Source organism: Syngnathus typhle, linkage group LG16, assembly GCF_033458585.1.
Source record: "Syngnathus typhle isolate RoL2023-S1 ecotype Sweden linkage group LG16, RoL_Styp_1.0, whole genome shotgun sequence".
Lineage (NCBI taxonomy): Eukaryota > Metazoa > Chordata > Actinopteri > Syngnathiformes > Syngnathidae > Syngnathus > Syngnathus typhle.
The window spans coordinates 1,774,919-1,799,416 of record NC_083753.1 but is presented as its reverse complement, the minus strand read 5'-3'; the positions used below and the strand labels follow the sequence as shown (position 1 = coordinate 1,799,416).

General features: G+C 43.9%; 3 protein-coding genes across 4 annotated transcripts; 1 reads left to right on the top strand and 2 right to left on the bottom strand.

Annotated features, from left to right (window-relative positions):
* Positions 1–3,294: 3,294 nt before the first annotated feature.
* On the bottom strand, positions 3,295–6,332 carry nkx2.1 (NK2 homeobox 1). The gene is made up of 3 exons (XM_061301583.1): positions 6,132–6,332; positions 5,822–6,056; positions 3,295–4,061 (listed from the first exon to the last, which is right to left on the bottom strand). The coding sequence occupies exons 1-3, from the start codon at positions 6,330–6,332 to the stop codon at positions 3,295–3,297; spliced, it is 1,203 nt and encodes a 400-aa protein (XP_061157567.1).
* Positions 6,333–9,974: 3,642 nt separating this feature from the next.
* Positions 9,975–11,316, bottom strand: nkx2.9 (NK2 transcription factor related, locus 9 (Drosophila)). Its single transcript, XM_061301584.1, has 2 exons — positions 11,100–11,316; positions 9,975–10,651 (listed from the first exon to the last, which is right to left on the bottom strand). The coding sequence occupies exons 1-2, from the start codon at positions 11,314–11,316 to the stop codon at positions 10,008–10,010; spliced, it is 861 nt and encodes a 286-aa protein (XP_061157568.1). The 3' UTR covers positions 9,975–10,007.
* Positions 11,317–16,018: 4,702 nt separating this feature from the next.
* pax9 (paired box 9) lies at positions 16,019–22,889 on the top strand. 2 transcript variants are annotated; one of them, XM_061301848.1, is made up of 3 exons: positions 16,019–16,392; positions 18,235–18,864; positions 22,042–22,889. In XM_061301848.1, exons 1-3 carry the CDS (start codon positions 16,389–16,391, stop codon positions 22,221–22,223), a joined length of 816 nt encoding a protein of 271 aa, XP_061157832.1. In that variant the 5' UTR covers positions 16,019–16,388; the 3' UTR covers positions 22,224–22,889. The 2 variants fall into 2 exon arrangements, with proteins under 2 accessions (XP_061157832.1, XP_061157831.1); XM_061301847.1 differs by having other exon boundaries at positions 16,040–16,392; positions 21,977–22,118.
* The last annotated feature ends 1,609 nt before the right edge of the window (positions 22,890–24,498 follow it).

Genomic DNA, 24,498 nt, shown 5'->3' with positions numbered 1-24,498 from the left:
TCGCCACGTTAGCTCCTGCGTTACCCTCCGACATCTTTCTGCGTGTGGCGAGGGCTACTTTTTCTTCCAGCACGACCTACTCTCAATCCCCGGCGAGTAAGCTCTTACAGTCGATCCACTTCTGACACCATGTCGCGTTTCGGGCGTAAGGATTCAACCAACACTTTGTAGAGCAACTAGACGGTCTTTATTTGCGTCTCATATCTTCTAAACTCGCAGCCATTCCACATCACCGGAACACCCCCAACCCCAACTTCCTGTTTGGCCCTTCAGAATAAAACAGCAGTACAAACACTTAACACCACACATGTCAACTACGTTATGCCCACTCTTGTTTTTTTTTTTGTCTTTTTAATAAAAACTTGAAATAAAATATGTTATTCACCAGACATGTTGATGCAGACCTCCTTCCTTCCTTCGCTTGTTTAAGCTAGCTGGTAGCGCTCATAAGTGCTGCTCTGATAGAGCCAGCCAAAAACTTTTGCTGGTTGAAACAAGCCAGCCAGCAACGGCAACGTGAAAAAAGGTGGTTTGATGTCAATTAGTTGAACCTGGGTTTCAAACCAAACATGGTGACGCGGCATTTTGCTGCTTTGCTGGATGCAAGCGGAGTAAGCTAAATTTATAGGGCCACTTGTTGCAATCTATGTTTGAAGGATTCCACGAGTTTGCAATGAAAAGAAGAGTAAAAATGACATATTTGGAGGCTTCATTTGTAATCCCCTACATTCATCCTCTACTTTTGCGCACTTCATTCAAGTTAAAGACGTAAACGGCAAAGCCAATGCGTGCTTGGAGGTCGTTGCGCTTGTAAAGCCGAGACAACCAAACCTTGACGACCTGCCCTTTCCACCGCCTTCAATTGGCAAATTTACATATTTGCTGACGTTGAACAAAAGGTCGCCAGCACCAAGTGGCTCCAATATTTGATTGCTGACCCCAGAAGGAATGAAACAGCCTTGGGAATTTGCTCTCGCTCTTTCTCCACCAGTCACATTGCTGTCACCTTGGACCAAACAAAAGCATAACCTCAAGTTTCAAAAAAGCAAGTTGGGGCAACAACGTTGTAGGTTATGCTACAATTTTGCAATAAAATGAATCGAGAGCACGCGTGGAACAAATTAGTGATGCTACTCGGTAATAAACAATTACAGAAGTATAACAAGGAGTCAAGCATCGAAAAATCATTTTTGCAACGAATTGGGAAAAACTGACACAAAAAACGATGTTTTTTAGGGATCTGACACAAAAATTGTGAACCACACATTACTGATGACTGTTGACAAGAATATGCTACATCACCATAATTTAAGAACCACTTATTCCCAAAAAATTGTAGGTTTTACTACATTTTTGCCCCAACATTTTTGTTTTTTGTTGGATTTAATTTTCTTTAATTCTTTGTTTTTGTGGAGTTTTTTCGCAGTTATGTTTAAGTGTGTGTGTGTGTGCGTGTGTGCGTGTGTGTGTGCGTGTGAGTGTGTTTTCTTCAGGGCCACCAAAAGGGGGAAGTGGGTAACATATCGCAAATATGAAAAATCCAGATATAATGCAAAGCGTGGATTACAATTCACCATGTTCTAAGCAGTTCAATAGAGTAACGAAAATGATGTAATGAAACAAACAAACAAACAAAATAAGGCAAGATTCCAAAGGCTATGTCTCTATTATTGTGAAAATGAGCGTCTAAATTCTGCTTTAAGTCAAAGGGCAACGCAGTAAAAGGATATATAGATCATATCACGCGAACACGTTTGACATACGCGTGCTTGTTCCACGGATCATTTTGTAACGATTGTATGTGTCAACACGGAATTGAAAAGCTATTTCCACCCTGAAATTAGACGACCTGCAGTGAGCCGCGTTGCCTGGCAACCACATTGTTAGGTGGCGGGAGAGTGGCTGACCCCCACCCCGCCCATTCGCCAGTTCCCCTTGCCCTTAATGATGAATAAAGCTTTTTAGACTTTTTTTCTCAAACGCCTTGAACAAAAAATTATATATAGTATTTAAAAACAGGGTCCGATTCAAAGTATATAAAAAAGAAAACAAATATTTGCTTTGCTAGTGATCTCTCTCACCATTGATTGATTGGTGATAAGATGGCGTTTGGCCTGCGATAAGCTGCTGTTTGATGTGCGTCGACTCACGCACCCAAAAAAGTAACATTGAAAGACAAAGGCAACAAAAAGCTCGAGTTGACCGAGCAAACGGACCCGCCCGAACACAAAAGCCCAAGAATGGACTTGCTGTTTGCTCCTCCGTGATGAAACGTTTCACGTGAGTTTGCCGTCAACACGTCAATCAGTGCCGAAGAAATGAAAGGACTTTAAAAAAAATGTTCCGTCAAAGCACTTGGAGTTTTCTGTTTTAATAACAAATACTTAAAAATGAATTACAGTACTGATAAGATGCTGGCCTATTATTTTGAATTTTTTTGTTAGAAAATATTTCATTAATATTTGTGACAGTTGTTGTGAATGTGCTATCCGAATAAAGATGTGCTGTATTCTAGTAGTAATACTAGAAGCGTGTTTTTTAAGCTCGAGTTGTCATCCTAATTATAAGAAAAACAGGACGGAAACAACATACAATATAAAATCATTGATATGTTACGTATGTCCCTTACAATATTGTTTTTACTGGTTACAAAACAAAATACATGTTTAGTAATACAAAAATGTAACATTCAACTTTAATAAATTAAAGTGTGGCAACTGTTATGGGGCAATTCAAATGAATTACAAATAAATACAAGTGAATTTTGAATTCTAACACTAATGAAGAAACTATTTTGTTAAGTTTTGTTTCATTTATGATTTCGTCATCATGTTTTTTTTATTGCAGTACTATTTGTATTCTTTTTTTTTTTTAACAGATTGTAAGGTCCACTTTGGCAGCACATTCCACAAATGAGGGAGAGAGGTGTAGGGGAAGGTCACCTTTCCATAATTTATTAATAAGACTATTTTTTCCGTGTTAAGTCAAATATCTATGATAATTTACATATAAACGTACAAATACCAAACCAAATGACAGCAAGATTGTCCCAACAGAAAAAAACTGTACAATAGAGCTGAAAATCCCAACTTTTTACATGAGGAAGGGGCGCGACAAGGGGGGAAAAAAAAGGCAGCTAATGTAAATCTATTTTGGAGCTAATATAATTTACATAAATAAATCCCACAAGTTGCAGTAGAAAAAGCGAGTCCGGAAAAAATCCTTTCCTCAAAAATGTTTGTTTTTTAAAATGTGCGATTACTTGAAGAAGTCGCATTTGCGCTCCCTTTTTGGTCACCACGTCCTGCCGTACAAGAGCGCCGAGCACTGCAACGCGCTTCCGTACTCAGCGGCGGGCGAATTGAGGTGTGACAGTCCGCCCACTTGGCCGCCGTGCAGCGACGGCGGGCTGGCAGACAACGGCGGTGCACCGGCGGCCACCAACTCCGGAGAGTGGCCGGCGCTGCCCGCCTGCTGCTGGCCGGACATGAGGATCACGTTGGTGGCTTGCTGCTGCTGCTGCTGTTGCGGATGCCCGTGCGGGTGCTGGTTGTGGGCGTGGTTGTGATGATGTTGATGGTGGTGGTGCTGTTGCTGCTGCTGCCCCGCCGTCGGCCCGCTCCCTTGACACGGCTTGCCGTCCTTAACCAGAACAGGAACCGCCACCCTGCGGGGCGATTGCTGCTGCTGCTGTGATTGCTGGCAAGCCGACGCTGAGCCACCCTCTTGCTGGTGCATCTGCTGCTGCGACACCTTGTCCTTGGCTTGCCTCTTCATCTTGTAGCGATGGTTCTGGAACCAGATTTTGACCTGGGTGGGGGTCAGGTGGATCATGCTGGCCAGGTGCTCGCGCTCGGGGGCCGACAGGTACTTCTGCTGCTTGAAGCGGCGCTCCAGTTCGTACACTTGGGCCTGCGAGAAGAGCACGCGGCGCTTCCGGCGCGGCACCGCAGCGCTCAGCGAGCCATGCATGCCCTTGGCGTGGGCCTCCGCCAGGGAGCCCAGCCCGCCCATGGCGCCCATGCTCATGGCCGACGACGAGCCGTGCATGAAGCGGGAGACTGTGAGGGGAAGGCGCACACACAGACACACACGGGCGCTCGTCAGTTCACACAACTCAAAACATGCACACACTGGAAAAAAGTTGTTGGATTTACCTTTTTAAAAAAAATAAAAAGACAACAATAAAATCAAGTTCCACCAACTTAATTTTATTTAGTGTAATATTTAAGTTGGGGGCAGATTTTAAAGCGTGCAACCAAAGCCCATGTTGCTGGTATTGTTTTGTTTTTTACTCTAAATCCAACAGACTCTTTTTTCCAGTTCACATATTACACTTTGAGTAGCAAATTTGCACATATATAAAAAAAGTACTCAGATTTCACAATTATAAGAAAACCTCATTTGTTAAAACAAACAAACAAACAAACAAACAAAAAACATATTCACTTTAACAGTAAATTTGTTTGGGATTAGGTTCAATATTTTACAGGGGGGAGTATGAATCCACTCTTAGCAACAAAATTCAATTCACGTCTATGGCTGAAAAAAGCATTTTGATAGAATTTGATTAAAAAATGTACATTAGTTGCATTTGAGTAAATTACGTTATATTAACACTGATTATTTTAAAGATGGACCTCATTTTACCACAATCTAATTATATGTGTGTAATGAACAGATTAAACTATAGACGTTTTAAAAGCACACCACCACCAATAATAATAATAGCAATAATAATCCTATAGACATAGACAGGTGCGTTCATGTGGGTGGACATGAGAGGTATGAGAAGCCTTGTCAGTGGGCCAAATTCTGGGCCCCCGTGAAGCACCCCCCCCCCCCCTTTCAAAAACGTCAATTCACTGTTTTTTGTTGTTTCAATAATAAGTAATCAATTTAATTTAATCGTCACATAATTTTGTGCTGTCATGGAAATGTGTCTGTTTTAAAAAAATATAAGTATGACGGCTGGGATAGGCTCCAGCACGCCCGCGACCCCAGTGGGGACTAAGCGGTACAGAAAATGGATGGATGGATGGATAAATACTTTGTTTTATTTTGTAGTTTTCAATCATAAACACTATTTTTATTAGAAAATCACAAAAAATATTTTTTTCCTCTTCAATTTTGTTGTATTACAGTATGTACTATCAATCTTTAACAATACAGGTATTATTGAACAATAATTATAAAAACTTTAAAAAATAATTAAAAATAATAATAATAATAATAATTAAAATTAAAAAATAATCAAAAACTAGCAAATGAAAATGTTTTGTTGCAGCTGTAAAAAATAAAAATGCATTTGTCTTTAGGTTTGAAAAGTTAACATGGTAAATAAGTATAGTTTTCTACTTCCGTTAGATTTTTGCAATTAGTTCAATAATCTATCAATCTTCAATAAAATAGTAAATGAATTAAAATTTTGAAGGCAGTTTGATAAATATAACTTGACAATAATTTCTCTTTTACGATAAATTGGAAAAACGTTATCATTTCCTATTTTCACATTGCAAAATATATATATATATATATATAGACGTCTAAAATGTTTCAATGATAAAAATGCAGTCTTAAATGATAAAAACCGGTTAATTTGCAGTTTTTTTTTTATTGTTAAGACGTAGTTGTGAATAAAAACTGCAATATTTTCTAGTTTTGAATAAGAACAAAGGGTACAAATATTAAAATTTTGCAATTAATTTTCAATGTAATATTTTTCATTTTGACCAAGTACAGAAGTTTTTGATCCTTGAAATGTTCCGTAAAAAAAAACCTGTTTAAATGTCAGGTGGCGCGCGTGTGCGCGTGAACTCACTCGTAGAGAAGCGTGGGTCAGCGGCGGGGTTGCCCGGGTACCATCCGGTGGCGGCGGCCGCCCTGACTCCGTCCTGGTAGGGCGCCAGATCACCGGCCACGCTGCCGTTGCAGTAGCCGCCCACCGCGCTAACAGCGGCGGCATGGGACAACTGCGGCACCCCGGCGGCGCTCATGTGGTAAGACACGGTGCCGCCAGCGCCGCCACCACCTCCGGCGTTGGGCCCCAGGTGGTGGTGATGGTGATGATGATGAAGGTGGGGCTGCTGTTGCTGCTGCTGTTGTTGCTGCTGCTGTTGTTGCTGCTGCTGTTGCTGCATGGCCGCCTGGGACCCCTGCAGCTGCCGGTAGCCCCCCAAGTTGTTGCCGCCGTTGTTGGCCGCCACCGCTGCTCCAACGCCGGCGGCTTCCATGGCGGCGGCGGCGGCGGCCGCCTTCTTGTAGCTCTCCTCCAGTGGACTCAGGATGTCGGACACGGAAAAGGGGGTCGTATGCTTGGGGCTCATCGACATTATTTGTCCTGGGGGGTCTCCTCTTTCTCTTCTACTTGTATTTAACTCTTTTCTTTTTCCCCCCTTTTTTTTAATGTCCCTCGTCTTGTAGTGGTTGTTGCAAGTCCTTCTGGTTGTTGTTAATTGGGTGGAGTGGGAGCTGGCCGTGGCTGGCTCGGGGGGTCCACGCAGCACACGTTTAAGGCGGAGGAGGGAGGGGGAGGGGGCGGGGGCTGTGGTGACGTCAGCGCGGCACTTTATTACCTGCGCTGACTGCTGAGGGCCTCTTGATGAGCAGCACGAGACACGCAGCCACAGTGGGCTGTCTTGCGTGGACCACTTCTTCGTTTTCTGCAGACTTGAGAACAGAACCACTCACTCCTTTCACGGTCTGTTTTAATGGACTGCCCACGTGCACGCGTGACAGTGGGTCAGACCGAGGACAGAAAGTTGCCATTTTTATGATAACGTTTAATTTTCCAGTTTTTGACAATATTAATTTACAATTGAGTTTGAAAAGGTTTTTCAATTTCTAATATATTTCACGCGGCGGCTCGGTGGCGCACTGGCACGTCACAGTTAGGAGGGTGCGGGTTCGATTCCACCTCCGGCCCTCCCTGTGTGGAGTTTGCATGTTCTCCCCGGACCCGTGTGGGTTTTCTCCGGGCACTCCGGTTTCCTCCCACATCCCAAAAACATTCTTGGTAGGCCGATTAAAGACTCCGAATTGTCCCATATGAGTGTGAGTGCAAATGGTTGTTTGTTTCTGTGTGCCCTGCGATTGGCTGGCAACCGGTTCAGGGTGTCCCCCGCCCACTGCCCGATGACGGCTCGGATAGGCTCCTGCGCGCCCGCGACCCCCGTGGGGACTAAGCGGTTCAGAAAATGGATGGATGGAATATTTTTCACACTGTATTCTTGCATTGTAAATATATATCAACTTCTCTTGTCTTTGTCTTCTATATTATAGTCAAGTAATTTTGAATGCGACTTTTTATTTGATGGAAAAACGCATGATTAAAAATGTGTTTCGTCATACCATTTTGAATAATAAAACCCCCGTTTATATTTTGGAATGGCAATAATGAGGAGTTAAATAAACTGTTTAGTTCCATATCTCTATATTACAGAAACTTTTTTATTTTATCATTGTATATATATTTTTAGCATTTTTATTTTTGGAGTATCGGAAATAGTTTATATTTTGAAAGATTATTTTCTATTTGTAAGCAACAAACATGTATTACCTTGTATTTTCTAATTTTATTTTCTAGTAGAAAAAAAATGCAAAAATATATTTTCTTTTTTTTAGGATGTTAGGATGTTTTATATTCTATTTTTATATTTTACAAAATGCTGTTCATGAAGAAAGAAAACTTAGTCTTCTATTTTTTCAACTGGAGTGGCTCGAAACTCAAATGGCTCAAAACGGGTCAAGCATATCAGTGACGTCACACCAAACAGCCCTGCGTCACACGAGGATTTAGTGTAGTAAATTTGCGTTAAACGTGTGCCCCCTAGTGGAGAAAAGCGCCATTGCAGACCGTTGACGTTTCCCGCTACCAAAGGAGGTGTTAGGGCTCTATCTGGTGGGCAAAGAGGGACGTGCGCCCACCTGCGAATAAAAAGCTCAAGCAACAGTGCTTTTATCTCCCTGGTTCTTCTCAGCACTGAAGTTGAGATGTCCTACTTTGTAAGCGGTCATTGAACGCTCCTTAAGATGATCAACGAACGGGGGTTTGAGTGAACCAGGCGTCTTACTTGCGGGTTAGACTAAACAGCGACCAAAATGACTCGTTTCATGAGAAATTAGACCACCAATGCATATACATGCCGATAATTATCAGTGTAAAGCTGAAAAACGCATGATTCAGCTCTCGAGGAACATTACAAGGACCGACTCGGCACATCACTCCCGTCTAATGAAGTGGCGTGAAAAGAGGGTGCTGGAGCGAGTCAACAGCCGGACAGGATGAGCCGGCGAGCCGCCGCCAATTCCTGGAAGACACCAATGGCAACCCCTGAAAGCTTGTCTTTGTCCGCCCCCATCATGCTCACACCCACAACGGCATTGTGGCCGCCACGCTCATAAATTGCTCGCAGGCAGCCACTGATTAAACATCGCGCAAATTGAAACACTAAACATTTTGTCTGTTCCCTCTGCAGATCCCCCTACTGGGTGGAAAGGGGAGGGGGGACAATGGTGCATTCAGGAGGGGGGGGGGCACAAAAAGAGGGGCCCCTCCCTCCATATGTGATGCAAGGTGGCCCCAGCGAGGGCCACAAAGGACCAGGTGACAGGGACGATGGGCTGCGAGGTCACAGGACGAGCAAACAACATTATTGGGGGGCGGGAAAACACGAGACCACCCGAACCCCCGATCCCCCGCAACACTAACCCCCAGCATTAACACCCACGTCATTTTAAACACCCATTCCACGCGGTTACAAAAGACCTTTCCAGTCTCCTGGTGATGAAAGATGCACAAAGATGTCTTCCGACCCTTGCTTCTCTTAATTCTGCTCTCAGGGAACGTTATGGGTTATTTATGACCCGGCGAGTCCAAAAGCAGATTTTCATCCAACCGCCGATTCTCTTCGACATTTTCATCACAATTTCTTCTACTTTAAGCCTCATATTGAAGATTGTTTAACAAGTAGCAGTTCATCCTCAAAAGTGCTGGGTTAAAAATTGGACCGACCCAGAAAGTTGGCTCAATTGAGTGGTTTTTAACCCAACTTTCAACATTTGATTTCTCAGCTTGTTCATAATGAACATTTTGTTTTTTTACGATTCTGTAGCGCATGCGGCTTCTCTTCAGTTCTCAGGCAATTTTGTAGCGCTGCTCAAGAGAAGTCAACCTCTTCAAACTCTGAGCATTTAAAAGTCTGAAAAGGAGTCGAGTTTTATGTATCCGACTCTGCTGCAGACGTCACAGCTTTTAAATCGCATAATGACTTTTTTCAACATCAGAAAAGCAACTCAGGCGCTGCTGTAGTATAGGCTCTTAACCCAATTTTTCAGGCGGGGGGTGTGATCATGATATTTTTGGAGTAACACGCATGTTTTGGTGTGTTTTGCAAAAATAATAATAATAATAATAATAATAATAATAATAATAATAATAATAATAATAATAATAATAATAATAATAATAATAATAATAATAATAATAAAAGGAAAAAATAATAATAATAATAAACAACAATCATTTTGTAAAGCAAAAAAAATGGACAATTCAACAAGCTACTTTTGCGAACGTAAAAACGGTCTTTCCCGCATTTTCAAGACTCCCTATTGTCCCCCAAATAATATTATATAAACAACATAGCAATGCCAACGTCAATAGCCTAATTGAAAAATATTTTAATGTTGTTCCACCTTAAATTGCTGTTTAGGCGCTTCTCAAAAAATACGATTTTTAGTTAAAATCGTTTATTTATGCATTCCTTTACAAAAGAAATAATACAATTTAGCATTTTAAGGAACATATTCCCTAAAAATACGTTTTCCCTAACAATATATTGGCTTCTAATTTGCATAAAACTGACGCTCACATTCAGCAAAGTCAACAACAGCCTACAGAGATGTCGAATTATACTCTGAAGGCAAAAATATTAACTGTATTTCAAAAACAAAATGTGCAAAGAGGTCTTATAAGTTGCGTGGGAGGGAGGCGGTGAAGTCCGTGCATGTCACTTGAACGGAGCAAAGTGGACCGGGTCACCCCATAAGTCCGTCCAAGCGAGCCTGGAGGCCGCCGGGTTTTCAAAGTGCGTCTGGCGGGGTGGCAGGGCCACAGCTGCAGGCGGCTGAAGGCCCACCAAGCCTTGTAGGCCTGGGTAGGCGGCCAGGGGTAGGCGGAGCGTCCTCGGCTGCGCGCAGCCGCCCGAACCGTCCAGTAAGCTGTAGGCGGTATGAAAGGGTTTTCCGTCACCGAGCAGCACCGGTACCGGCAACGGCATAGGCATCGGCACCACCAGCCTGCGCAGCAGTGGAGGGTGCAGCATCTGTTGCGGGTCGTCCGCCGCCGACGGCCCCCGGCCCCTCTTCATCTTGTAACGGTGGTTCTGGAACCAGATCTTGACTTGGGTGGGCGTCAGGCTGAGCAGGCGGGCCAGCTGCTCTCGCTCGGGGCCGGACAAGTAGCGCTGCTGGCGGAAGCGCTGCTCCAGCGCCAGCGTCTGCGACTTGGAGAACAGCACGCGACGCTTCTTGCTCTTTTTGGCTGCCGCCGCAGCCGCCGAAAGCGCCTCGCACGGAAGCTCGGCGTCCGCCGACGGTTCGTCCGGCTTGGTAGAGTCCGGAGACGCCTCTAGGCTGCTGCCTTCATCCCAGGCTGCAAAAAGGGGCGCACGCATGTCAGCTTTCAATTTAAAACGTGTGCGTGACTGTCTGTTACGCAACTAATAAATCCATGGCGCTCCACTCCATATTGGCAAATGAATAAGAAATTAATTAAATTAATTTTTCCATTTGTTTTTTTAGAAAACGTGGACTATCTTAGAGTGAAAACAGTGGTCAATTTCTAAATTACAGAGGTGCAAGGTGTTAAGCAAAATCAAACAACTGATACAGATTAACGACAGATATAAATTAAATGATGAAAAACTGCCATTAAAATTATATATAATTATTACTCGCCATTATTCAATTTGAATCTTTTTGTGTCATTATGCATAAAATGTTTTCTGCACCCTGGCGAGTGACATGGAAGTACGGACTAAGTTTCCTGCATCATCAATCCCCTCCATCCCTTGGATGAAGATAGAAAAAGGTGCACTCACACATGCAGGAGCTTGGGTCCGAGTCGAGCATCCACGACGAGGAGGAAGACGAGGAGGAAGATGAGGAGATGCAAGAGGAGGAGATGGAGTTGATGGGTGCAAAGGGCGACTGCGCGGCCGAGAAAGTTGAGGAGGACGCGGGAAAAGCCTTCGGATGGCACTCGGGAAGGTCTAGGATGCTCCGGACGGAAAAACTGAACTTGGTGGGCACCGCCATGAACGCGCACACCCATAAAAGAAAAAAAAAATAGATAGGAAAAAAAATCCACCTCCACCGTGTGTTTGCTCGGCGCAAATAAATAATCAGGAGAGAAAAAAAGTAAGCACTTGAGGGGATTCCAACAAGTCCACTTGACGGGCTGGTGCAACAGTGTTTACACAAACACATCCACGCTTATATATAACAACCCCCCCCCCCCCCGGGCGCTCTTTGGCGCTAAATATGCCGACACTGGTGTCACTCGATGCGGGAGGTGTTGACGAATGAGCGGCTAGGCGGCGGCACAATGCGAGCGGGGAAGCCACAAGTCATCGTTTAGACGTTTAGCGTCGCTCGTCCAAACACATCACGACAATTGCCGCCCCCCATGAATCACCGTCTTGGGTGGCGAGTGACAACAAGAGCCCCAAACGTGCTATTAGGACACACAGAGCCCCCCCCCCCCAAGACACTAGCCCTCCTTCCTTTTCAGCCCAAACAAGGTGTCAAAAATTAGCATACAAAGTGAGCAATTAGCGAGTTGGTTCAACTAAATGCACAAGTTATTTTCAGCTAATGTGCGCAGAACGCAGGCGTGACGACGATGACGGCAGACACTTCATGGGCTTGTTGGATTCCCACGGAAGGACAGTTTTGAAATATTCATTTGTTGTTTTTTGATACAATACGATGTGACGTCACCACGCATCGGTTTTCAATCTAGTGACGCACTGTTTAAATGAGCGTTAACTATTTTAAGGCCTACTGCTGGCATCACACAAGTGAAAATTTAGCTTAGGGGAAGGAATAGAGAGAGAGTGTGTGTGTGCGTGCGTGTGTATGTGTGTGTGTGTGTGTTGGGGGTGCGGGGGCTTCCCCTTCGCGGTGCGGGTCACCCATTGAGAGCCATGACAACACGGAACAAGTCGGGACTTATCCTGCCAACGTGACGCACATTGTGGCGCTCATTGGGCGTCAATCAAATGCAAAATGGTGACCGCGTGGAACAAATACTTGAACGGGCCTCGACATCTTCCTCCTTTGTAAGACCTCCGCCCTCCCTTGGCTGGGACGACCACCCAAGAGGAGTTGGGTGGCGGAGCCCACGTGCGCGCGCCTGTATCGATATCAAATCCTGCAAGTACACGCACATTTGTCGTTTCAGAATTAATGTATTTGCCGGTGAGCTATTTTCTTATTCACTGAAAAACCTTTGTGATTTTGCTTTCATCAAAACTCTACTTTTGAATAAGTACTTGAATGCATACAAAAACAAAGATCAAATGCAAACAGTTGGGCTTCAATAAATACAAGTGAACAGTGTCACGAGCAGAGACCGAACGACCATGTGCTGCACGGACTTTATTGAATTGGTGAAAGGGGAGGTGGACAGCTGATTGCTGGCTTGGCTGATGTAGCTGCAGGGCGACTGAGTACACTGTTTCGGTGGTATGGTCCCTGCTTTATTTAAAAATATATATTTATTCCAGTAAATCAATTTGGTTTTCTTCTTTAGGTGGGACCAGTCGAGGACAGAGTATAGGAGGCGAAGCTGGTTGCAGACTGCGGAGGCAAGAAGCAGAACCCAACCTGACGGAGAGTGCAGAAAAACGAGTGCGCAGGGCAGCGGAGCGCAGCGCGTATAGTCTTGGTCAGGGCCAAGCGGGCGGTAGGGACGGGCGATCAGAACGTGGTCAAGAACCGGCAAGTGGTCAGGACGAGCGGCGAGCAAGGAGAGTCGGGTCAGTACACGGGCAATGTTGGCACATGTGTTATCAGGCGGGCGGGCACAGTGAGCACGAGTTGTATCACAGCTAGCTTCCCTAGGGAAGGCAAGAGGACGAACCGACAGCGTGTAAACGGAAGCCCGGAGTAGGCTGTTTAGCGGGGACAGGCGCCAGTGATCAGCTCAATTACATGGGCGTGCGTGGCTGAGAACGAATGACGGCAAGGAAAAGTCACCAGCTGGATGGCAGGTGGAATGGGTACGTGACAAACTGTGTAAGTGTAATTGAAAAGTAAAATTAGGGTTCCCATGTAGTTTCTATTTCACCCAATTTTCCGTTGATCAAAGCATAAATATTTTTCTTAAATTCGTAGTCAGTATCAAAGCAGAGTACATTTAGTGCAGTTTGATGTCTTGCTTGCAATATGTGTACCTTTGCTGCCCTCTTCAGGACACTTGTATCTACTGCGCTCAACACTCGTCAAGCAAACGTAGTCACGTTGTACTTGCAATCAGCCACCAGGAGGGGCCATAGCATCTCACAGCAGCCGAGCCGCTCGGAGCACACACAAAAAACAATTATATAAATGATTATGCCACATTATTGACAAAAAACGTTTGACAATACCACTTTTGTTGTGTCAAAGTTCACACTATATGGAAAGGGCGCTTTTTTGTGGGGGGGGGGGGCCGATGGACGACATAATAATATGAATATCAATAGCAATAAAAGTAGCAATACACCAACAACAACTATTCATAACTATTCACATTTTCTTGTTCCCACTTTTTTGCTGGCATAAACTATTAAGCTTGCTGGTCTTTTTTGTCGCCGTTGCAGGAAACTGCCAGTCCCTGAACTAATTAGTCACTTAAGTGAATAGGATGAATGAATGAATAAATAAATGGATGGATACTTTAATGAATGATAATGTAGAAACAAATAAAAAGTCATATCAATAACCTAAATGAATTAAATATGTAAAAATAAAAATAAAAACAACAAACAACAAATATATGAAAATAACCTTTGAAATAAGAAACATTTAATTCATCATTATACACTTAACGTTCGACGTCACGTTTGGTTTGACCGGGCTGTAAAAATTGCACTATGTAAAAATGTTACACATGTCAGGAGTCAACATGAAATGATGCGTCCGCGTGCGTGCGTGCTTGGGCGCGTGGTTGTGTGTGTAACAAGCTGGTACATCCATCCACACAGTAGAAGGAGGTAAAATGGCGCCAGTGGTGATTAAGCTGCACATGTAAATTTGGACGCGCCAGCAAATCAGTGAGTGTTTTTTTAAGGCCGATGTGTGTGTGTGCGAGTGGGGTGGGGGGGGGGGGGGGGATGACTTTTGAGGATATTGCTTCTCACAATGACACCAGGAAAAAAAAGTCTGTTGGAGTTAGTCAGCAATACGAATATGATGATTTGTGCAATATTCATGCTGCTGAAAATGTTTTTAATGTGTTTTCACTGAATTATATATTTCTAAATGATATACTGACACCACAAATCTGATCAGAACGCTGCAATGTCATACTCATGACGCATGCAGCTATTCAAGATACACTTGTCCATTATGGAAATAAGGCTGGTGTAATATTTACTACATGATAACACTCGTCACAGAGTTGGACATTTACTATTTCTTATGGCGACCAAAGTTATTCACTTGCATTGCAAGTCTATTTTTCAGTCAGTGTTATTTTCCTCCCCTTGAAATTATTTTAGGCAGCATCACGTCATGCGTGAGCCGAGCTTGCGTAGAGCCGTTGAGGCCTCCATCCATCATGAGCCGGGTGAAGGCCGTGCAACAAGCGGCAAATCACGCGTGTTACAAGTACTAGTATGCGCGCCCACAAAACGGAAAGAGATACATTTTTACGACAATAAAATACATTCATAAATAGGGGGCTAGTGTGGTGCAAAATGTGGAGTGAGCCCGCATACGCATCACACAGCATTGTGTGGATGCACTTAGCATTTTTAAATACTACATGCATGCTTTGTGCACGGAATCTTCGTGTGTGAGACAACTTCCTTTGTTTTTTTTAATATACTGTACTATATTATATTTAGGTCCTTATTTGCTCATTATGCAGTTGGCCTATAACAAGTTACATGTTAAAATATAAATCAATGGAATATAATCAATAAAAGCGTAAACAAAGAGTCATCAAAAATCAATTAATTAATTTAAAACCAAAAAATGAATTTTAAACAATTAGTCCCGATTTTCTTCCACATTTTCTCGGACAAAAATGTATCATATGCTATTAAGAACACGATAATGATAGCAAATTTTGCGGTCAGGTTCTGGTTCACTTTTTTTCTTTAATACCGTGGCGCGTGAGGATATGCTTCCACGCCGAATTGCGCGTTTTTCTGCAGGAAGGTAACTTCAAAACGGCGAAAATGTTTGATATTTTTAATGGGTTTATTAAATAAAATAAAAATAAACTATTTTGTTCGCTTGTTTAACAGACACGCGAAAACAACGTTGTAGGTTTGCGTGCGTGCGAAGGCCTGCTGCGAAAAGGTCGCGCACCAGGACGGTCTCGTCCATGAAGATGATGCAAATATGTGAGCAGATTGTGTGCACGTGGCGTGTCAAAACCGTGTTTCAACGCACGAAAAACTGCCATGAAAGTTACATTTGATTTTTTGGAGGGCAACTTTAGTGCGAAAACAAAGAAATTGCTTGCTACTTTGGCGTAAATATGTGAATTCAGATTTTTGAAGTGGGATTTTCTTCTCGGGGGATAGATGGGAGATCCGCACCCACGCAGCGTGTATGTGGCCGCTAGTGTACTATCAGTCTCAATAACAAACACATCGGCGGTGACATGCAGTCAGAGTGATGGTTGGGGATGTTGGTGGGAAGGGAGGGGAGGGGGGGGGGGGGTCAGGTGTCATGTCAAACTTGGCGACCAATAGCGGCGTGCTTTCCTCGCATCCAGCCAATGACAGAGCGAGGACGTATGCGTACGTCCAGCCTTCGATTTGTGCGGAGCGGATGGAAATGTAAAAAAGCTGCTCCGAGTGCCGCGCGTCTTCAGTTGCGAAACACATACGAGCTTCGCGTCCGTCCGCCCGCCAGGCAGCCTCGCCTCGTCTTGTCCGTCTTCTGAAGGCTTCGCTCTCGGTGCCGGAGCAGACAGTAGGCTGGTGGTCACTGGTTGGGGGAGGAGGAGGGAGTCGATTGTTTTTGACACGCTGGACGCGGAGCAGGAGCCTCGGGGTAGCAGCAGAAGCAGCGGCAGCAGCAGCAGCAGCAGAGGCAGCGGGGCCCTGCAGCAGCCGCAGCAGCAGCAAGCGGACGCCGCCGTGTTCCTGCTTTGCGGCTTCAACGCCATGGGTAAGTCGCAAGCTTGAAAGACGGTTGCGGGGTGAGGTTTTGGGGGTGATGTTGTGCGTGTGTGTGTGTGTGGGGGGGGGGGGGGGTGAGGGTTTATGCGATTAAAAAAAGGGGGGGGGGCACTGGAAAGTTGTCAGCAGCCAACTTTCAAAACATTGCTCACGTTTCAGCATGATGCGTAAAGGTGAGCGACGTGATTGTGTGTGCTATAAAATTCTTACTTGGACGTCCACATGGATTTCAATCAAGACTATAGCAGAACAATATACGTCTTTATTTTTTTTTTTTTAAGTTACCCCCCTCCCCCAAAAAAGAAACTCGAGGCAAAAGAAACCTATGACGCCTATAGAAACTGATTTTTATGTTCGAGTCACGTTGGATGCGCGGAGGTTTCTTCATTTGACTGCCTGCACTGATTTTTTTTTTTTTTTACTTCATTTTGCTCCACTTGAATCTCAGCGTTAGACTTGTATAGTCAGATTTGAACAATTTCAACATGGTGAATCCAGGCCTATTTAGTAAATGGAATTTATTTTGGACTTCAGTGTACGTATAATCTCAACATTATTTGTAAACAACGTGCATCGTGTCAAGTCTGTCTACAGTAGGATAAAAAAAGATCAAGTCTCAACATGCACCAAAATTGATGCCTAATTTGAACTTTTAACACACTTGAGTTTCAGCATAATACATTGAGATGCATCTGTAAGAATGAGTTTCATCATGTGTGTTGCAAAAGGTTTGGACGACACGTAAAGAAGCTTTCGTGTAATATGTCAATAGAGCAACAAAAAAAACAACACTCAGCAATGTCGATATGTTGAAACTTTTAATTCTGAGCCATAATATCAGCAGAAATACAGTCATTTATGATAGACTGGCCTTTTTACGGTCAAGCACCACAATGGATGCAATTCCGTACAATGCAACGTAATATCAAAATTGTGTATTTATCAAAATCGTCTAAAATGTTTTACACACTAGTTGCCTTTGATACATACAAGTCTCTGGATTAAAATACTTGAGTGAGTTTCAGCATGACCAACAACGTGCTCTATTTTCCCATCAACACTGAACCTGTATTTTGGACATATACTAGTCGTACTTTTGGTTCAACTTGGATTCAGCACAAGAAATACATGCAAGGGAGTCTCATCTTGGACTTACAATTGATCAACTTGAGTCTCAGCACCAACATGCAAGCATCTGTGGAGAAAGACATAAAATAGTTTAATTTTCAACTTTGAGAGTCTCAGCCTGATGCAGGCAAGTGAAGCATAAATATCGAAACAACGAAAAAATGATATTGCACTTGGGATTCAGCATCCATACATGCATGCATGCAGAAAGAAGTACTTTAATATTTGCAATCCTCGTGTTTCAGCATGATTTATGCCATGCAGCATGGCACAACTACCACCAGAAGTCATATTTTATATTTGACGCGCTTGGCTTTCAGCATATGGGCCAACATGAATGAATAAATCTATTTGATCTTGGAGGTATACCCTTGATTCGCTTGAGTTGCAGCACCGAGGTGCTCGCTTCGAGTCTCAGCATGATGCGTGCAAGTGTGAGATGCACGTAAAAATTCCTTTGATATTTGTCATGCTTAATTGGGTTGCGGTGTGCAAATATAGAAATAAATGCAATATATCTGGGTCTTGTCCGATTACTTTGGTTTACGCATTCATGCTAATGGCTACAGACGGTTTGAGCTCAGCATGCACGCACACGCAGCGCCCAACAAAAGTCGCTTTGGAACCACGTTAAAAGAGCCTCCGCGAGGTTCGGTTGTGCCCCGGTGGCGACTAACAGATCGCTCTGGCCTTCGACTTTCAGAACCCGCCTTCGGCGAGGTCAACCAACTGGGCGGCGTGTTCGTCAACGGCCGGCCGCTGCCCAACGCCATCCGGCTGCGCATCGTGGAGCTGGCGCAGCTTGGCATTCGGCCGTGCGACATCAGTCGCCAGCTGCGCGTCTCCCACGGCTGCGTCAGCAAGATCCTGGCGCGCTACAACGAGACCGGCTCCATCCTGCCCGGCGCCATCGGCGGCAGCAAGCCGCGCGTCACCACGCCTACCGTGGTCAAGCACATACGGACGTACAAGCAGCGAGACCCGGGCATTTTCGCCTGGGAGATCCGCGACCGACTGCTCGCCGACGGCGTGTGCGACAAGTTCAATCTGCCGTCCGTCAGTTCCATCAGCCGTATCCTGCGCAACAAGATCGGCAACCTGGGCCAGCAGGGCCCCTACGAGTCCGCCAAACAGCCGCCGCAGACGCACTCGCACCCGCCGCCGCAGCCCGCCGCGCTGTCCTACAACCACCTGTACTCGTACCCCAGCTCCAAAGTGGCCACGCCGCCCGGCATGCCCGCGCTCCCCGGACACATGGCCATGCACCGGATATGGCCCTCGTCGCACTCGGTCACGGACATTCTGGGGATCCGATCCATTACCGAGCAACAAAGTAAGCTGGGTGCATGCTGCATGTGCCATTCCCTCTGCACTTGTGCGCGCGCGTGTATTGCATCTTATTTCATTTTTTAGCTATAAAAGTGATCACTTTTGGGGTGCCCCCCAGGAAAGAGGTCAATCAGAATTAATACGAATGTCAACATGGGGTTTGTTTACACTTTTTTTGGTTCTCCGAGTAGGCGGGAAAAAGGAGTGGTGTCAGGCCGCTGCCAGACTCTCTTTTTCGGCTTCGTACACAGCTGCGGCTCGCGAAGGGATTTATTGTAGAAGATGAATTCGGGCGTGCAAACGATCAGCAGATGTGCTTGCGATAAAACGTGAAACTTTAGATAGAAGCTCTACTAGACGAGTACCAAAAAAAAAAGATAATTGAAAATAAAAACAAAGGGCCTCACATTGCAGAATTTAAAACAGGAGGACGTTTATGGCGCAAATTTGACGACAATGGAAAAAAGGGGGGAGACGAGCTGCTGACGTCACACTCGTCCTCTTATGACAGTGAGAATTGGGTTTAATTTCTATTTCCTAAGACAAATACATTCAGGCAAATCAATACGTTAGCAAGTAAAGACAAATATTTTAAATATTACACAGAGCTAAATCATAAAACGATAATAATCATATACGAAATTCATGTGACACAGATCTCGTGTGTATAATCTTTGATTGATATTAACTTCTCATTTGCATATTTAATTAGCCCGTAATATATATTGTGGGTTTTCTGAAATTTACAAATTATGTTGACCAAAATGTAAAGATGTAATATTTGCTAATGCATATTTTTAATCTGTAATAAGAGGGGAAATCTATTTTCAGATAAAAACAACAAATGATGCTGTCGCCCAAGTATAAATAACAAAATCATTAAAAATACAAGCATACTATGTACTGTCCAGAGAACTCGGTGTCAAGCGGTTTATAAAAAATAAAGACCTGGTCACGTCACGTGATCTTTGGGTCACTAATCAGATTGAATGCTGCAATGTTGCACAATCTATTTCCTTCTTGCACTGTTTGAACCGACGTTTACTCAGGCTTAAAGATGAGCAAATAGAATTTTTAATTTGAAAAGACAGCTTTGATTGACATGCGTACACGCTCACGATATGGAGGCACACACACATGCACACATGCACACGCACACGCACACACACGCACGCACACACACGCACACACACGCACGCACACACACGCACACACGCACACACACACTCCAGTTTTCTGAGAAGCAGTCTATAGATTATTTTAATTTAATTTAAAGACAATTTTAAGAAGGATTTAATTATACTAATTATATTAATTATAATTAATATGTCACCATAAAAATAAGATGTAAAAAAAAAAACTTTTAGAGAAGGCGTGGTGACGTTCTGACCCGCGTGATCATTTAATTTTTATTCAAAGTAATTTGATATACAGTTTTTATTTAAATTGAATTTTCTTGGGTGTAACATGGAGAAAATACGATTTCAACAACTTTCAGAAATTTCTATCGACGTTTTAATAGTTATAGCTTGCGGGGAAGTGTGTGTGTTGTAATTGCTTGCATTTTAATATAACATATGAACAAAATGTGTGACTTCAAATAAAATGGAGTAAGCAACAAGAACGTTATAAGAGAAATTAAACTAAATTAAAGGGAATTTTACATCTGTAAAATCAAATATGGTCCCAAAACAAACGAATAATAATAAATAAATAAAAAAAGTTTGACTTCAGTGAAATGCATGCATGGGGTTATAAATACAATAAATCGAGAAAAACTCATTTATGAGAGAAAATAAAATTGTAATCCCCCAAAACATTTTAAATGTGTGTAAAATAAAAAGAAATATTAACAAAAAGTGTAGTCGGAATACGTTTAAAAATGGGATCTATTTAGTTGAAATTTCAAAATGCCTGAGACAAACGAGGGAGACGGAATTTTGAAATATGGATCAATTAAATATGACTATATAAAAAAATAACAGTCAACTCTAATATGTGGATGCATTAAACCAAGCTAATAGAATTTAATATTGTCATCAAAACCTATTTTCTCCGAACGTAAATAACGGGATGGCAGATGACGACATTGTGCTTGCGTTGGCGTGACTTGGCCCAATTAAAGTGTCATGCTATTAAAAATGCTATTTTTATTCTAGTGATATTTGGTTGGCTCGCGTGCAGCCACATTTTAATCAAAGACGCGCTATTTGAAAACATCATCCTTCATCATTCTGACACCACGCAGCTACAGGCGCAAACACTGTCAACCCATTTATCAGACGTTTTAATCAAAAAGTACATTGATGCTAGGCCAGGGAGCCACCCAACACCCACCCTCCCCATACACATCCATAATGGGCCCCATGCTCTAAACTCAACAAGTCCGCTCCTGCCTCAATGCCACACAGCTCATTCATTTTCTTGGGGGGTGGGCAAAATAATTCACAGTGAATATGCGATTTTTGGGGCATTTAATGTGTCCAAGAACGTAATAAATTGATGGCATATGTTTATTTCGTTTTGATATCTGCATTATTTCTCATTCAAATGTGACACTGGACACTAGGGACATCTACACCCTTATAATGAGATGCGAGACTTCAGCCGGATGAAAAAATGTCTTTACACTTGCCAGCGGTTATTGTCAGACGTCTGACCTGATCGGGCAAGGTGACATCAAGAGGCTGTTCCTAAGAGAGGTCTAAATGACCAAAATATTAGAAACAACACGTCGAGTGATGTTTAGGTGATTGATACCGCGTCCTAAATTAAGAACAACTTTCCCTCCCCCATATAAGCCGGCGTGGTTGTATGTCGCTGAGACGAGCGCAAAAATAACAGCTGGCAAAAGTAAAAATGGACATAATGTACATATGTAAAAAAACTTCATAAAATATTCATACGGAACTCATTAGAGGCGTGCAGGTGTTTCCAATGACTTTGGCCAGTTAGCATACGAGTTGAATGAGTACTGTCTTTTTTCAAGTATCTGTACTTCTACGTGTTTGTTTTCCTATTAAGTGCAGAAAGTGAGTCTTTTTGCTGCACACAAAGTGATTGTAACATTCGCTCAAGTAGCACAACCGCTATTTTTTTGTATTTTGTTTTTGTAGGAGCATTTCATTGGATTTAACGGCGCCCTTTCTTGATGTTTTTTTTTCTTCATCCACCCGACCAGACGCCGAGTGGCTTGCCCACAGCGAGCAGCTATGTCACAGCACCCAGCATCCTGGCCTCCCGACGGCCCACCACCCGAGCGTCAGCCTCCACGGCGTACAGCGGCATCACGTCGGCCTCTGTGACCGTTCGCATATGGCGGCCGCCGCTGCCGCCGCCGCTGCCGGCCAGTGGCAGCTGTGACAGCGGCCCACCGGACCCGCCTGAACGCGACACCGTCCACCCGGCGGCCAAGACATTCGCTGACAATTTTTCTTAAATGAAGGACTACAGGATTTTATTTTTGCTCTTTTTGACTCATTGAACTTTCGACATGGACGCGAACGCATCACGGAATACTCCGACGCAGGTGGACCAAACGCTGCATTCAACGCGCATGCGTAGAACTTCATTCAACGCTACAAATGGAAAAGGGGGAAATTTTGCATTCAGGGTGCTTCTTAGTTGTATTTTCTACTTTTATATGATTATTTTATAGTACGGCAGTGATTCTAAAACTTTCAAACAAGGCACGTATTATGCAGTAAAAAAAAAAGGAAATTTGATTTTTTTCCCCCTCCACACCACACCAATTGGCCGCATTGGGAATCAAAGTAACAGAGCATGTTTTCCCCCACTTGGAAGAAGAAGGAAAAAAAAAAGGAAAATCTAGTGCCCCTTTGTGTTTGTTATTATTTATTAGATTAAAGGTACGTTAGAATCAAGTGCAATTAGCCATAATATCTTACAATTGGCGTTTGTACGTAACGTTGTTGCCAGACTTCTCAGTGGTGACAATTGACACATGATGTTGCACAATGAAATTGAATGTATCTTATTAAATTGTTTGGCTGTTACAGACCTTGGAAATGTTGAACTTTATTGCGAAGGCAAAAAGATAAATGTGACGAGTGAAAATATTGTTTACAAACATTATTATTTACGCTAAAATAGGTCTCGTATGGTTTAAATAAAATGTAATTTAATTGTTCAAATAGTTTATTCTACTGTTTCCGCAAATTTAAGTATGTTTATTTTGAAAGAGAGTAGATAACTGTGTCGTCAACTATTTGTTATATAAGAAGGGGAGCACATGCTACAGCGACCCGTTAAATGATTTAAGAATTATTTTAGTTTGAAGCCAGGGGAGAAAATACAAATGCCTATACTTTCCCTACATTTTATTTTCAAAGTTACAACCTAGTGAATCTGCAGCTTATTTTGAAGGTTATTATCATCATTATTATTATTATCATTGTTATTATTATTATTATGAGTCAGAGTCAACTTTATTGTTAATTCCTTCATGCCAAGACACACAAAGAAATCGAAATTACGTTTCCTCCATCCCACGGTGACGAGACAGTGCACGAGTAACATACAAGTAAACAACGGGGGAGAGAGTTCAGGACCCCAAAAGCCTGGAGATCACAAACTTCGGCAGAGGCGAGCAGTGCTTGCATCCCACCACAGAGTCCCGGCACCATTCGTCACGGATGTAGACGCGCATTCCACCTCCTCGCGATGTTCCCCCTCGTACAATGGCCCGGTCCGCCCTATAGCGCGCTAGCCGCTCCAAATGCACAGCAGTTACGCATGCACTGTCCGGTTCGTAGATCTCAGCAGGCATGTTGATGCCCAGCGATCGAACGTTCCAGAGGCGTAGCCAAGCCGGGGCGGCGCCCCGGTTAGGACTCCCTGCGCCCCGGTTGAAAAAAATTCAGCTCTTTCGATTCTTCATTTTCATGGCGCTTTTTTCTTTCGGTTTTGCGCGAATGTGCTTGCGCTATTCTATGTGCGCGATGTTATCCATTCACCGTTTGCCTCCCGGACCTGGATGTTGTTTTAGCGATCAGCGAACGCGTGGGTGATGTTCGATTTTTTTTCCTGTGGGCGTGCGCCCCTACTGGAAAAATTCTTGGCTACGCCTCTGGAACGTTCGCCAGAAGAAAGGAAGGCACGGCCGGGCGAGCTGGGTTGGGCGCCAGCCTGGCCCGGACGCCCCCGCTCTCGCCCCTCTTCAGCCTCCTCGCACACCGCTTCCGACGCTTCAGGACGGAGCAGACCGAGCGCCTTTAATGTCCCCGCTTCAAAGTCCAGATCGCCACAAAACTCGCTTTCGCCGATGTCGAGCAGAACCAGCCCGCTGTACTTGTAGCACAACCCGGTACGACGAGACGAACACACAAAACTGTCGGACAAACCCACATTAAACGACAAAACAAAACACCGTTCGGGACAGAGAGAGGCCGCTGCGTGTGCACGCGCCGCCATCTTACTTACTTATTATTATTATCAGTATTATTATATTCCACTTTCAGAGCAACAAGGAGTGGGGGAGGGGGGTGATGAATATTTAAGAAAAAAAAAAACCCCAACACGCTCACCTGCTGCCGACTTTACCTGCAGAGGCGGGCGGTTTTTTTTGTTGCCGCATAAACAGACGGCTGGTGGCTGCCACAGTGTCAACAGTCGGATT